Source organism: Fusarium coffeatum (genome assembly GCF_003316985.1).
Source record: "Fusarium coffeatum strain FIESC_28 chromosome Unknown BRIP53273_contig_215, whole genome shotgun sequence".
Lineage (NCBI taxonomy): Eukaryota > Fungi > Ascomycota > Sordariomycetes > Hypocreales > Nectriaceae > Fusarium > Fusarium coffeatum.
Window position 1 is genome coordinate 1 of NW_022158008.1, and position 15,201 is coordinate 15,201.

General features: G+C 49.5%; 5 protein-coding genes across 5 annotated transcripts; 3 read left to right on the forward strand and 2 right to left on the reverse strand.

The window, feature by feature from the left end:
* Positions 1-6,004: 6,004 nt before the first annotated feature.
* On the forward strand, positions 6,005-6,745 carry FIESC28_08819 (uncharacterized protein; the record flags this gene model as incomplete). Its single annotated transcript, XM_031162956.1, has 3 exons — positions 6,005-6,259; positions 6,339-6,466; positions 6,520-6,745. The coding sequence occupies 3 exons, from the start codon at positions 6,005-6,007 to the stop codon at positions 6,743-6,745; spliced, it is 609 nt and encodes a 202-aa protein (XP_031012938.1).
* A 137-nt stretch (positions 6,746-6,882) lies between these two features.
* On the reverse strand, positions 6,883-8,006 carry FIESC28_08820 (uncharacterized protein; the record flags this gene model as incomplete). The annotated part of the gene is made up of 2 exons (XM_031162957.1): positions 6,883-7,704; positions 7,752-8,006. 2 exons carry the CDS (start codon positions 8,004-8,006, stop codon positions 6,883-6,885), a joined length of 1,077 nt encoding a protein of 358 aa, XP_031012939.1.
* An 812-nt stretch (positions 8,007-8,818) lies between these two features.
* On the forward strand, positions 8,819-11,942 carry FIESC28_08821 (uncharacterized protein; the record flags this gene model as incomplete). Its single annotated transcript, XM_031162958.1, has 4 exons — positions 8,819-9,315; positions 9,371-9,705; positions 9,760-11,726; positions 11,778-11,942. The coding sequence occupies 4 exons, from the start codon at positions 8,819-8,821 to the stop codon at positions 11,940-11,942; spliced, it is 2,964 nt and encodes a 987-aa protein (XP_031012940.1).
* A 369-nt stretch (positions 11,943-12,311) lies between these two features.
* Positions 12,312-13,224, reverse strand: FIESC28_08822 (uncharacterized protein; the record flags this gene model as incomplete). Its single annotated transcript, XM_031162959.1, has 3 exons — positions 12,312-12,820; positions 12,877-13,078; positions 13,132-13,224. 3 exons carry the CDS (start codon positions 13,222-13,224, stop codon positions 12,312-12,314), a joined length of 804 nt encoding a protein of 267 aa, XP_031012941.1.
* A 256-nt stretch (positions 13,225-13,480) lies between these two features.
* On the forward strand, positions 13,481-14,605 carry FIESC28_08823 (uncharacterized protein; the record flags this gene model as incomplete). The annotated part of the gene is made up of 1 exon (XM_031162960.1): positions 13,481-14,605. One exon carries the CDS (start codon positions 13,481-13,483, stop codon positions 14,603-14,605), a length of 1,125 nt encoding a protein of 374 aa, XP_031012942.1.
* Positions 14,606-15,201: the final 596 nt, after the last annotated feature.

Consider the following 15,201-nt stretch of genomic DNA (forward strand, 5'->3'; position numbering starts at 1 on the left):
GGGGGGGGGGGGCGTCTCGGAGGGGTGACAAAAAACGACGAGCCACCCAAAGCAAAAAAAAGGAGAGACGACGCCGGTACCTGGGCTGGACCATGTTTCATGGCTTTCCTCCCAGGGCCTATGCATGTCTCCACGAGGGATCCGTTCGTGGCTGATGGGGATCAAAGAATGAGCTCGGGCTTCTAAAACTCAGGGCGCGCTTCTCTTGACCTTCCATTCCCTCGCTTGACGCCTGTGGGTATTAACGTAGCATGGGTTGAAGCAGTAGTCTCCCGGCACCCAGCCGCCAGGTCATGACTTTCTAAGGAGCGCTGATCCGAGCAGCGCCCATCCATGACAAGTTACGGTGCGGTACTCCAAGTAATGGCAGTACCTCTGCTAGACACTCGTCTCGCCTCTCTGGGACACCCAGGCCACCGGGTCACAGGGATGAGAAGCCGCTGGGATCTGCTATTGCTGCAAGGCGTGCAATGTCTCCGGGAGGTTGGAAAGTCGCAACCTGGCCTGGCCATCACCCCCTCTCAGACCGTTTTCCCACACCCTGTCGTCCACACATCGCACCCCAGATCCGCTTTGTTCGTCCCTTGGTGCCTCCGGCTGCAGGAAACAGTGCTATTCTTCTGTAACTGGCTACGTTCGGGTGTTGGCGTAATGTTTGTGACGTTGACAACCCGTTAAGCTTAGAGCCCACTTGAATATGAGCTACAGAACTGTAAATGTCGACAATTGTTTTTTTGTAACTCCCAGCAAGTCTTCTTCCTTCAGTCTTCATCAAGGTCTAGTTGCTATTACACCAGATGATGACCACGAGCACCTTGAGAAAGAGGAAAAGCGCTTCAGGGAGCCTCCCGGCGCCCCGTAATGGACCCAGGACTGGCCGAGCCCAATGCTCAGCCAAGCCAGTCCGCGCTGGCGACGTCAGGTTGAGGGTCTAAACGGTACTTAGCGCCGTGCTGTTGCACTGTACTGTACAATCATGCTGATTCATGGGGTACACTCTCCGCCCGGTACGAGCGTCGATTCAGTTTCTTCTGGCACTTCTGTGACATGGCTGGGGTCCGCCGTTCTCTCGGTGCTCTCAATCTCAGTCGGTCATAACTCAACCCATATTATCCCAGTCTGCTTGTTCCAGCAATCACCCATTTGGGACATGTCTGTTTGATTTCCCATCTTGAACCAGCTTCTGTCTCGTTTTTCTCAACATACCCATTGGTCTGGTAAAATTTGGCACTCTGAGAAACTTATCTGCCGGGTTTGGGTGCTGGAAAGCTTAATCGTACCAGATTCCACGTCGATGAGGACTCCTCGTCACACCAATCATAGTATGTGCCGAACAATCAGTCATCAACAGAATGCTGTAGGAATATTCTTCAGCATCCATACGTCTCTTGTCTCATCTCGTTGCAGGATGGAATCATGTAATGTCAGAGCGCGGTAAGCATAACGCGCCACTGTGCCCAGTAGCACGTAAAGGAAGCTGTGTCGCACCTGTGCCATCCTTTCATAGCGCATGATTTCTAACTGGAAAGGCCATGTGGTGCTCTGTCGCTTTATCGCAATATGTCAATGCCACAAGTGACAATGACGTCTTGCTGCTATTTCTTCATTAACCTTGCCTTAAAATAGACAAAATGGCTAATTTAGTCAATACCTGAAGCTTCTCGGTTTTCAAGCTCTCGGGTAGATCCGATGCCTCAAATAAATCCAATGATAGATTTCAATCTCGAAAGATAAAAATATCTTAATGCAGTTATTCCTGTGCTGCATCCGAATACCACATACAAAGTCGTATCATAATCTTTGCAGAGTTGCTCTTGTGTTTACTCTCGATTTTAAACGATTGCCGTGATAGGCGCGGAGTGATGTTTCCTATGTCCTCTTGTTGAACTGCCTGCTGCTCATGAACAGCTACTGTTTGCTTGGTGTTAAGCCCGTCTGATTTGGGATCGGTGCGTTTCACACAGACCATTTACCGAGATATCGTCCATTGTATAGTAGGTATTAGAAGCTCTCTTCCGTTTTGGAGAATATCGGATACCCGAGCTTCTGCGAATATCGAGCTTAAATGCGGCTGTTAGCTGACAGACATGCAATGGTAAGAAAGGGTACCGTTGCAGCAGTTGGCCATGTCACCTTGTATCATAACTGCCGCGTGGGAGTTCCTCGGTGGGATCATGTTGATGCTTCTCTTGTCAGAACAATGCCGCCCCGCTTATGGTCTTAAATCCCAAGGACCCGGTGCAGCTTAAGCATCGCTTGTCCGGTCATGCACGGCGACGCCCGACATACAGCAGACTGTGCACATCGGCTGTAGCGGTGCCTAGATCAGTTGATATTCTGATCATAAATATGGACAATGTTTCTCTTTGAGATCGAGCATCCTTAATACTTGCTGTCTTATGCGAATCGTCGAAGTTGCCTGTCTGGAGCCAATGTGATAAAACTGTTTCATATTCAGCTGCTGCTAGTTGAGACGTCGTAAAGTCAGTGACTGCCATGGAATCATGGCGTCACAAGAAGCTTCATCCTTGTGTATCTTATGCGACGGAAGTCTTGCCGGCCTCGCCTAACACTGGGCCAACGTCTCTTAGAGTGGCAGGTAGAGAGATATGCCACATCCCATAATTCGCCGAGAGCACATTCATCGGTTCATCAGCCATTTGATGCCTTTGTGCGACGCTTAACGCTCATGGAACAGATGCGCCGCCGAGTTGTTAGCCTTGAGCTTCTGATCATAAATTTGTTCGTTTGCTGCCACGTTTGTGACGACTTGCAGGATGCCCACGCCTCGATTACCGTAGCGATGTGATGGGTTGAAGTCAAAGCGGGCCGATGGGGCTTCGTAGAAGGCTTCCAGAAGCCTGCCAAACCGCTTGCAAAGAACTCCACACAAGACTCAATGCAGACGTGGTACTTCTGACCGTGCCAACTTCGAACGGGCGACAAAAGAACACTGTATAGCTAGGTTTAGCCATGCGTGCCGTCCTCCTCACGAGCAGATGCCTCCTCTGTCTAAGCTCCACTTGAGTCAACCCAATTTGGGAGTACCCATCAAGTGGGGATAATTCATGGATTGGGATGAACTGCCAGAACTTCCAACAAACTTCCGTCCTGCATGTTCAGGGGTAGGTCGCTGCACATCCGCCTTAGCGCAGCCCACACGTTGTGGCGTTTTACGCAGACCGTAGTGCCGCAGAGAAGCCCCAGCAGACCTTCGGCGTTCCTGCATTAGTCGATTTCCAAACGCCATTCGCACTTGAAACAGGGGTCGGTGTCGTTCGTTCTGAGCTTCATCCGCTTCCTCATCAGTCGCATCCACCGTAAGGGTCTCTGTCTGGAGCCAATACCAGTCGATCGGTTTAGAGAACGCGCTGGAGTTTCATCTGACAGATGCGATCGCGATGCCTTTTTGTGTCATGTGACGCTCATCGCTTGCTGAAGCTTAGCTGACGAGTGACTTGCCAAGACTGGAAAGTCATTAATAGTTGCCATGTGGTATTAGAGCCAAAGCTGGGTCTAGTTATCTTCAATATTTCGTTCCTCAACTAGCATGAGAACCCAACCCACGAGTGATCGCGCCATGAAGACTGTACTTTTTCTTCAAGAATCTCTTCGGGCCTTCTTTACTCGTTGTAACATTCAGCACAGAGAGGCTTTTTTGCTTTGTTCTTTTGCTCAATTCACCACAGAACCCTGACTCTGGACCCTGCATCGGGTATCATTTTGTGGGAATGTCAATACAGTGATGCGAAGACTGACACGTGTGTCCTTGACCGTATGCGAGAACAACATCGTATGCCTGGACCAGCTAATGCCACCCAGAATCGTGCTATTGATCTGACTTATCAAACTATCGCTGCCGGCTTTGTTGAACAGGGCAGCTGCTTGTAGATCAGGCTGACATGTTAGGGTCAGTCAATCAAGCCAGTGACATTTGGTTCCTGGGCTAGTTTGGCTAGTCACGGACGACATATCATCCGTACTTTTTGTCTGTTGCGGCTCTTTGTATGTACCAGGAACAAGATGAGGACCCTTCTTGGCACCATGTTTGGCGGGGCTGCTGGATATCCACCTATCGGATTGGCAATGCGTTGGGCTGGGTCCATACCTAGCGACATGGACAATTACTTCTCTGCTTCTAGAAGCCTCAGCGAATGTATCGCAGATCAGCTATGGGTACCTGCAAAGACAGAAGTAAAACGTGAGACGTCATTTGATCGGTGTATATTGGCTCTCGCTTGGCATACTCGTGTGCTTTTTTCTTTCTTTCTGGTAACTGTTCAAACAGACTGTCAGTTGTTGAGAATACACCAAAACGTTCTTAATGTGACCTGATCTCATGAGTGTCTTCCAGCCTCATATCTTTTTTGGTCTCTGCAAATTTGAGATGAAATTATACGTACCAGTATTCGTGTCGCCGGGGAACCGCTTCCGCTATTGCAGCGCGTCCGTGCCGGGTCGCCTCGTAATTTCCAAAAATTTCGTCCCAAGAGCCATGCTCCATGGTTCATGCCCATGAACTGTTTCTGTGGGGACAGGAGAGGCCTCTTTTCCAGACCAGGTAGGCAACCTTCTGGAAGGATGATCTGTGAGAGTATTTGTTCTAGAGTGTGTGTCGTTCATGCCGGGTATGCTCCCCGGTCGATAGGACAAGCAAGCCACGAGTCAAGCTTCGAATGCGTTGAGGAGCAGCGATCCACTACTGGCCGCCTGCCGTGCTCCCGGCTGATCGCTATCGAGATTGTGTATCTCGCGCCCAGCCTCAGTAATAGCTGTTGAACACATCCCTGATCTGCGTTATTCAGTAATTAGCCACGAGTCGTGATAGTCTAGTCGCCGTCTGAGCATAGTACTATGCAGAGCCCGAAGAGGCTGACTCGATAGAGCTGACCCCTAAAAAAACCTTACTCGATGGGACAACATTTCAGTCTGGGGAAGAGGTTCAAGACAACACGGCACGGCGTTTCCCAAATAACCTCCAGGCGGCCTTTTCAGCCGTTGCGATGGATTGATGTAGCGGGTGGCGGGTGAATGATCCATAGGCATGGCTTGGTGTATGGTGAGTCAATTGCATGAGTTCACGTAGAGAATGGAAGGTAGGAAATCGAATAATACATGGGATAAGTAGTAAGGCTACAGTATCCCAGAGTCAGCTATCAATCTACCTATTTCCTCGTTAGGGAAGGTACTCTGCTCATACTTTAGATGCAGCAAGTGCCCGGAGAGAGGAAGGTACTCTGCTCATACTTTAGATGCAGCAAGTGCCCGGAGAGAGGAAGGCACTCCGGTGGATGATACTATCCTGCAACGCATTGTAAGCCTTTAAGTTTAGGGTAGCCGAGCTGCCTTGCAGTAGGAACTGCATCCAACGATACATTGATCACTTCCATGGATAGACCATTAGGAACTTTTTTGCATAGTTCCTGATATCATATTGCGCAGTTAATGACTTCCCATTAATCAAGATATTTAGAAGGTTACAAGCATTAGCACCTAGGGTGTCAAGAAAAGAGATTGGAACTCGTTGTCCATGCACTGTCGTTTTGCTGTTACAAAAAACTGAACCAGCTACATTACTTGATAAGCTGTAAGAAGACAGTGTAGCGACAGAGTAAATCAAGGACACCTACCTATCTACTAAGGTACTAGATTTTACCATGGAATTATTAAACCATAAAGTCTTATTGTTCCGCAATGTAAACTCATTCGTGCCCAGATAGCAGAGTACATGATAGCGCGTGAAAGACCACTATAAGAGCCACTGTAGCCAGATCTTAGTCACTAAAAACCAAAGAGCTCATGTACCCACGTAACGTGAGAGCTCCAGCGTGTCACTCAAGCCACATACCCCAGCCTCACCTCCACCCCGCCGTCGCTGACGCAGCTTGGATATCCAACCACGCCGACACCGATATAGCTTCCTACCGATCACAGGCCCGTTACAGCAACACAAGCCTACAACGCCCGAACAGAACAATTCGACTTGAGCAAAAAGTTGATCAACATGTCAATCATCCAACAGCACACGAGCGCCACTCTGGGCGACGCCTGGCGTACTATTAACATCGACGCTCTGGAAGAGGACTCCAGCGTCAACTTCGACACCTCCACCCTCCACCCCCCACAGCCCGAGATCGACGAGGCGGCAGTGCGACAGCTTTCTGGACAGATCAGGCAGCTACTGCGAGGAGGGGATGCTGAGGGAGCTTTGAGGGGAAGCTTGGAGACTCCTGTCTACAACGGAACAGATGCTGCCAAGGTACGCCAACACGACCTCGAGAACGAGTACTGCTTGATAGCACGAGGGAGACGTGGAACTGACGAGAACACGCTTACAGGATGCGCATCTGCACACCATTATTGAGGTTCTTCAGTCGATCAAGGCCAGCGATATGTCCCCCCTGTTGAAGAGCATCTACGGTTCTGATGGAGGCCCCGAGTGTCTGGATGTTCTGATGAAGTATATGTAGGTCTCAACTCCTGCACGTGGATAATTTGACCTTCTAACACCACATAAAGTTACAAGGGAATGGCTACGGTTCACCCCGGAACAGCTTCGCGAACACCGAACAAGGTTACACCCCAATCGACAGGAGGCTTCAGCCAGATGGGAGGACGACCTGGCGGTGTGAACGAACCAGCAACTGCCGCCATGAGCGTGCTTCTGAGCTGGCATGAGAAGGTTGTTGAGGTCGCTGGTTTGGGATGCATCGGCCGAACAATGACAGACTGGCGCAGGGTCTAGAGGACAGATGCGTGCATAGGAGCGGTCAAGAACACATAGAATCACGATGACCTTCAGCCAGAAGTCGCGGAGAAACTCCTGCGTATACCACGGCATTGGTGTTACTTTATTTACATTACACAAATCAACAGCCTAGCCTATTTTTGTTCCAAGACATCCTTCAAGTTTATGTCACCACTGCCCCTAGCTAGAGGCTGTGGTTGGTTCTCACCCTCCTTCCATCCGATCATGTAAATAACTCGGAAGGTAGCAGGAATAGTCCCATCTGGGTTACCGTGAAGTTCTCTATAGATGGCATCGCCAGCGAGAAGAACATCTCGTTGGATCGCACCCATCTCTCTTCCAATGACCGCATTGCCCTCTCCCATGGCCTGGAGGTCTTGCATGAGAGCGAACATATCAGGGTAGTCAACAATGATATCATCAATGTCAACAGTCAGCATCTTGAAGCCAGCCTTTTGGAGCAGACCACCAATGTCTTTGACATCAGCCAAAGGAGAAACTCGAGGAGACATGCCACCTCGTCTTTCTGATTCTGCTAGTTGCAACGATGTTCGCAACTCGAAGAGCGTGTCGCCTCCAAGCATAGCTCCAATGAAAGGCGAGTCAGGCTTGAGGACATGGTTGATTTGGGTGAGAATACCAGGTAGGTCATTGATCCAATGAATACTCAGCGAACTCATGACAAGGTCGAATGAGGAGGGTTCATAAGGAATTGTCTCTTCATCAGCTACAACTTCCCGAGTGATCTTGAGTTTCTTATTGAACTCATGATCGGCATCTCGATGTAAGAGTGTATACGAGGAATCAGCAGCAACCAGTTCGTCAATATGCGTTGATAGTGGCGGCGACTCAACCGCATTGGGATCAGGATCAGGATTATCGCGAACCAACGCTCGCGCGAGATTGCAAGAGTTTGCACCCAGATCCAGCACTCGAGGGAAGTGACGCTTGATATCCTGACTTGAATTAGATACATGCAATATTTTCAAATATGTATACTTACCAGAAGCCGCTCTGACAATCGAATGGCAACCTCATCTTTGAGATAATCGGTTTCGCGACTTTCCTCCGCATTCATGCCTGCACGCTCCTTCTGAAGCCATTTTGTGCGTCGATTGAAGACCTGGAAACGGGGAGCTCCAGCAGCTTGAACAGCATAGAATCGTTGATTTGCGACGGGACGACAGAGGTTGGCTGGTCGCGACAGAGCTGGTTGACTGCAGCGCAAGGCCAATGACGGAATTCTACATGATGACATTGCGTGAGAAACCTTGAATAGGACTCTCGAGCCTTAAAGGAAAGATGAGTCTCAGCTTTATATAAAGACGAGGTGCCAAAAGTGCTGATGCAATAGAAGTCATGATGGATTTGTTTGACTCCATGGAAGCTCTCTACTGGCTGCAGTGTAAAGTGGATGATGCACGGGCCATATGTGAATCCACCGGGCTAAACCGTTTTTGGAAGTTTTGGTAACTACCCGTAGGAGGCAGGAGACAGGAGTCTTCTCAGAGGCTAGAAGCCATTGGCCTCAGTATGGGATGACAGAAGAACACACTTCCTCTTGCACCAAATTCATTAATCTCGACAGGCCTCATCTTCTTGTCTTTTGAGTATCAGCTGCAGTGATCTCTTCAGCCTGAAGTACGTACAATAAATACCCTCTCGCCTGTGACAGCCCTTGTCAGTCCCCGACTCATCCGTTCCCTAGCCCACGGGCCTCTTCCGCAACTCCTAAGTTAACAATTAGACCGCACAGAGCAGAGAACCACCCACCCACCACCCGCAACCGCATCTTTTGCTTAGCTCGCCCCTCCAACGAGCAATCTCCCATCACATCGACATACAATCGATGTCTGGCGCGTGAGCCGTCTGGACAATTCGAGCCGACTATGCGATCTTTGCGATAGAGCGCGACTACACTCTGTTTTGGAGATATTTCAACATCACCTACCGTGTCTATAGACCTCTCGCCGAACCATTCATCCGAGTCCACTAACCCCCGTATTGTTTCCATAATCAGGGGTCCTCTACAACTGTCCGCACGACCGCTTGAACACCCTATCGCCCATCATGTCGAGCTCAGGATCCGGCTTTCTAGGCCGCTCGAGTAGCAGCAATGCGAATATGCGTGGTTTGGTCCAGTTCATCGCTGATCTAAGAAATGCGAGAGCGCGCGAGCTCGAGGAGAAGCGAATTAATAAGGAACTGGCCAACATTCGACAGAAGTTCAAGGATGGTAGCCTCAGCGGTTACCACAAGAAGAAATATGTCTGCAAGCTGTTATACATCTATATTCTGGGTTGGAATGTCGACTTCGGCCACCTCGAGGCCGTCAATCTAATCTCGGCGAATAAATACTCTGAGAAGCAGATCGGATATTTGGCCATGACGCTGTTCCTTCACGAGAAACACGAGCTCTTGCATCTTGTCGTCAACAGTATTCGAAAGGATCTTCTCGACCATAACGAGCTCTTCAACTGTCTCGCCCTCCATGCGATTGCGAACGTGGGAAGCCGAGAAATGGGTGAAGCTCTTAATGGAGAGGTCCATAGGCTCCTGATTTCTCCGTATGCGCTCGCGCCCCCCTGTCCTGCGAGATAAATACTGACCGCTGATATACAGGACCTCCAAATCGTTCGTCAAGAAGAAGGCAGCCTTGACACTTCTCCGACTATATCGCAAGCACCCAGACATCGTATCGCCACAATGGGCGGAGCGTATTATTCATCTGATGGACGACTCTGACCTTGGTGTTGCGCTTTCAGTGACATCTCTTGTCATGACCTTGGCCCAAGACAATCTCGAACAATACAAAGGAGCATATGCTAAAGCAGCAGCCCGTTTGAAGCGCATCCTTGTCGATGGCGAATATACAACAGACTACCTCTACTACAAGGTTCCCTGCCCTTGGCTACAGATCAAGTTGCTCAGACTTCTGCAGTACTTTCCCCCTGCAGGTAAGTTGAGGTATTGCGACGAAGAATGGAAAGCAGCACTAACACCATTCCCAGAGGACACTCATGTTCGAGACATGATTCGAGAATCCTTGCAGAAGATTCTCAATCTAGCTATGGAGACCAATAAGAACGTGCAGCAAAATAACGCCCAGAACGCCGTGCTCTTCGAAGCCATTAACCTTATTATCCACTTGGACACTGAGCATGGTCTGATGAAGCAAATTTCCACAAGGCTGGGCAAATTTATTCAGAGCCGAGAGACTAATGTCAGATACCTGGGCCTGGAGGCCATGACGCATCTGGCTGCACGCGCCGAGACACTCGATCCCATCAAACAACACCAAGAAATAATTCTTGGTTCGCTTAAGGACCGGGATATCAGTGTTCGTCGCAAGGGTCTGGATTTGCTCTACAGTATGTGTGATGCAACTAACGCCCAAGTGATTGTTGGTGAGCTGCTGCAGTATCTACAGAACGCCGACTTTGCCATCCGAGAAGAGATGGTCCTTAAAATCGCCATTCTTACGGAAAAGTACGCTACTGATGTGCAGTGGTATGTTGACATCTCCTTGCGACTTATTGCCATGGCCGGAGACCATGTCAGTGATGAAGTTTGGCAACGAGTTACCCAGATCGTGACAAACAACGAGGAACTGCAAGTGTATGCAGCCCAGAATGCGCTGCAGTATGTCAAGGGTGACCACTGTCATGAAACCCTCGTCAAGATCGGTGCCTATATTCTCGGAGAATTCGGTCATCTGGTTGCCGACCAACCTCGTTGCAGTCCCATCGAACAGTTCATGGCCCTTCAGGGCAAACTCACGGCGTGCTCTTCGAGCACTCGCGCGATGATCCTGTCATGTTTCGTCAAATACGTCAACTTGTTCCCTGAAATCAAGCCTCAGCTTGTTCACGTGTTCGAATTCCACAGCCACAACCTGGACTCGGAGTTGCAGCAAAGAGCTTGTGAATACTTGACTCTTGTGAACATGCCAACGGACGATCTTCTCCGAACAGTCTGCGATGAGATGCCACCCTTTCCCGAAAGACAATCTGCGCTCCTGTCGAGATTACACCAGAAACATGCAAACACGAGCGACCGAAGGACTTGGGTGGTGGGAGGAAAAGACGCCAATGCCGATGCCAGGGAACTTAGCATGGGAACTGGGGCACTTAAGAGGACTTTCAGCTCCAACATGCCACTGAACGGCAAAACGAACGGCCAGACCGCGGCTGCAACGGGTGTCAACGGCCACAGCAATGGCGTTGCCGATCTGGCTGGTCTGGACCTCAACGCACCTTCGCCCACCGAGCCCAAGATGCTTAAGGCCCCTAATCTGGCCAGCGCAGCTCATCTGTCACCAGGATGGGAGCAAGGGTTTAATAAACTGCTGGTTCGGTCGGATGGCGTTCTCTACGAGGATGGTCAACTGCAGATTGGCGTTCGGTCCGAATACCGCGGCCAAATGGCTTGCTTGATCACCTATTTCAAGAACAAGACACCAGCAACGATGAGTTCTTTCACTACAACCTTGGATTTGGACGAGAACGAGAAAACCAATCTTACTTGGGATGTTAAAAACCTTCCCGATAGCACCATCGTACAAGGTGGACAATCTCAACAAGTTGTTATGTTCGAGGCAAAGAAGATCTTCGAGAAATGCCCTACTGTACGCATCAGCTACCTGGCTGGTGCCCTTCAGGCACTGACTTTGAAGCTTCCTGTGGCGATACACAAGTTTATGGACCCGGCAGAGCTTACAGCTGAGGACTTTTTCAAGAGGTGGAAGCAGATTGGTGGTGCACCTCGAGAGGCCCAAGCCATTTTCGGAGTCAATGGCAAGGGTGACAGGCAGCTCACAGAGAGCTTTGTCACGAAAACAGTAGAGGGATTTAGATGGCGTGTGCTAGACATGGTGGATCCCAACCCAAAGAATGTTGTTGGCGCAAGCGTGCTTCATACATCCCAGGGGGGTAAATTTGGCTGTCTGATGAGACTGGAGCCAAACTACGGACAACAGGTAAGCCACTTCGTGTCATTATATCGCATTGTATATTCTAACCCCTCGCAGATGATCCGCTTGACCGTTCGTGCCACAGATGATTCTGTCCCTGCTGTGTTGTTGAAGTACATGCAGGAACGACTTGCTGCAGGCATCTCGACAGCGCCGGAACGATTTGAGCCACCATCACGAGAACAGATTTCGGACTCTTTCCGTAATGTGATGGTGACCTAGTGGGCGAGTATGATGTTTATGTTCTATAATTCGCCAAAGGAAGTTGTCTTAATACCAAGAAGCATATGGGCGTTGGGGAACTCGCATGAGAACCGGAGGAAGCGCTCAATTGAAGCCGGTGCTTTGCTGGCTAAGAAGTTGCTTGCGTTGTCGCTCCCTGTATAACCCCTGAATAGGATCAAGGCGACTAAGCCGCTGGGAGTGATTATTAGGGAGGATGTAATTGTCATATACCATGATCTATTGCTGTAAATTGAATGAAGTACTACGCAAACAACATATTGGTGACAGTGATTGAGTATGCCCTAGAAGATGGGTGTTTATGCATAGGCAATATGAATCTTTTTCAATTTACGCTATTTTGTTATGTTACTCTTTGATCTTGGCATCAGCCTTAGCAGGCCGCTCTCCGAAGATCGTGCTACCAACACGAACTTCACCACTTCCTAGACGGACGGCACCTTCAAAATCCTCGCTCATACCCATGCTCAGCTCCAGGCTCTCTGGGTCAAGGTTGAGCTCCTTAGCCACGAGATCTCGCTGCTCCTTCAAAGTGACAAAATCCTCATTCTCGGTTTCGGCGGTGGTGGCCTTACTCCGAGCAATGGCGCCGATAGTCATGAGACCAAGCAGACGGAGACTGGGGCACGTCTCGGTGATCTCACGGCACAAAGCCACGGTTTCTTCACCAGGGGCGCAGCCAGACTTGGACTCCTCACCAGATGTGTTGACCTGAACGTGGACACCAATTTTGGGAAGCTCGGGTTCCGAAGAGAGAAGGTTGGTGCGTGTAGTATTTAGAAGTTGAGCCTTTTTGGAGGTGTCTATGCTTGAGACGCAGAAGAGATTTGGAATCTTTCCAAGAGTCTTACAGTGGTCTAAAGAGATGCGTTAGTTGGTGGTGCGATGAGATAGTATGAGTCAGGGATCTTACTCGACTGGAGACCACCGATAAAGTGCCACTGAACAGTTTTGGGGAGAAGAGCCGCTTTTTGACTCAGCTCTTGGGCATAGTTCTCGCCAAAATGAGTATGAGAGGCTGGAGCCTGGTGAAGGGCTAGGATATCATTTGCAGGCTTGAGCTTTGAGACAGCTACAAGTCGGACCTGGTTGATGTATGTGTAAGCCAGGGTACTCTAGAGTTGGAAGTGTGAGTGTCATGCATGCATACATTTCGACCGTTTGCTACTGTAGCAAGACGCTCTTTGACTGAGTTGAGCTGAGAGACAAGCGTCTGGGCTCTGGAGGGATCGATTTTCATTTCTTCCTGAGATTCACTCATTTCTATGGTATGAAGTTCAGTTGGGTGAGTATATCGCCAAAGTAAATGATGATTGTTGTAAGTGGAGGGCAGGCGGTTTTGGGTAGCCGGGTTATCATCGGTTAGGTCATGCATTCGCCGTCAAAGTGGCCAGCTTAGAGGTAGCTCACTCAAGCTAGCTACTAAACTATACCCCTTGAGTTCTCTAAGCCAACTTTCCAACAACGTATTTAATTCCTGCAAAAGAGACTGGCTTTTCCTCAGAGATACATAGAGAATGGCCTCCGAATTGAAAAATGGCCGCCGGCGGGCTACCAGCAGCGCCGCTACCAGACCAGGACACACAAGACGAAAGTCCAGGGCCGTTATCCAGCCAAAGTCATCTCATACATCAGACGAATTTCTTCAAGACTTCCTGGACCCAACATTTGATCCCGCAACTTTCCTAAATGCGACCCTGCCGCCATTGCAGCAGCGTTCTGTACCTGGTCGAACAGGGTCGGATATTGCCCCTCTTGCTGAACTGTCCACACAAGCCCAGACTCTTATTTCGCAACTTAATGCTCAGACTTCACGATTATCAACTACTCTCACACATCTCACCGATGACATTCTGAGAAGTGGGAGCCGTTTGGCTTACGAGGTGGAGTTACTGCGTGGCGAGACTTTGAGTTTGCAGGAGACGATGAACGAGACACTTCAGGACGACATCAAGAAGTTTGTCCCGGAAGGGCTGCAAGAAGCTATTGAGGCAAAGAACGCTGCGGCTGCTGCGGCCAAGGAAGACAAGAGCGCGGCACCGTCAACAACTGCCGCTGGCACTAGCAGCGATTCGGCAAACCCAGATGACCCGGAGTTCCTCAAACAGCTACAAACATTGACGCTCGTACGATCACGGCTGGACTCAGTCATCAAAACCTTCGGCGATGCTATGGAATTTGTCTTCCCACCCTCAGAAATTTCAGTTAGTTCCGGCTTCTTATCAGTATCAGCACCGGAACCTGGCTCAGCACAGCAGAGCTCGGAAGAGAAGGGCAAAGAAGTGCTACAGAACATCCGGAATGAGATATCAGACCTATTGAACAAGTCAGAGGACCCTATTCAAGGCATTGAGAAGGCGGCGCAGAGAATTGAGCAGCTCAAGGAGCTTTCACTGGTGTGGAAGGACACAGCAGAGGAGAAGGGCAGGAACAAATTTATAGAGAGTCTGGCTAAGATGGTGGAAGACAAGCATCGGGATCTAATGAGGGAAATGGAACAGGCTACAAAGGAAAAGGGCAAAGTTGAGTCGCGATCACGGAAGGGAAGTGTCACGAGAGATGCTGCTGTGGTGGAAGATACCAAATCACCAGGTGGTTTTGGTCTAATTAGCCAGTTACACAAGCTTAGAGGAGGTCTCTGAAGGGATTACCAGAACGGTATAATAGATTTAGAAAATTAATTAAAATGTGAACAACTACTCTGTCCCTGTTATGTCTTACTGTGTTTAATTGTTGTTCAACTGAATAGCTCCACTCTAGCTTTAACTGTGTAAGTACTGTTTAAGCACCGTCTAATGGCTCAACCAATCACTCCACTTACAGCATTACAAGATCGGTCCGGGGCACTATTCTCCAAAATTACCGCTTCTGGAAGGCGGTAAAGACAACTAGACAGGCGCCGCAGCGAGGTCATGCCTCTGCGTCCATCTCTCTCGGTCTCTCAGTTTGAGCCGAGACAATAGAAACACTCTATTCTACCTCGTTTCCCTGCACTGGATCGTATTGTATTGTACGTCACTAGCACTGACAGTTGCTCGTTTGTCCGTGCTATTGTTCACTCAGTCAATAAGCTTCTATTGTGCAGAGAAGTCTTTTATCGTTTTGACTTAGACTTTACCTCCTCCCTACCTTTCCTTGTTCTCAGCTCTATTTCTTCAGCTTGCACTCTTTGCTTCCTCCACCCTTACGTCTTTCTACACACAGCCACGAGAGATCACGACTCTCCCTCTCTCAAACC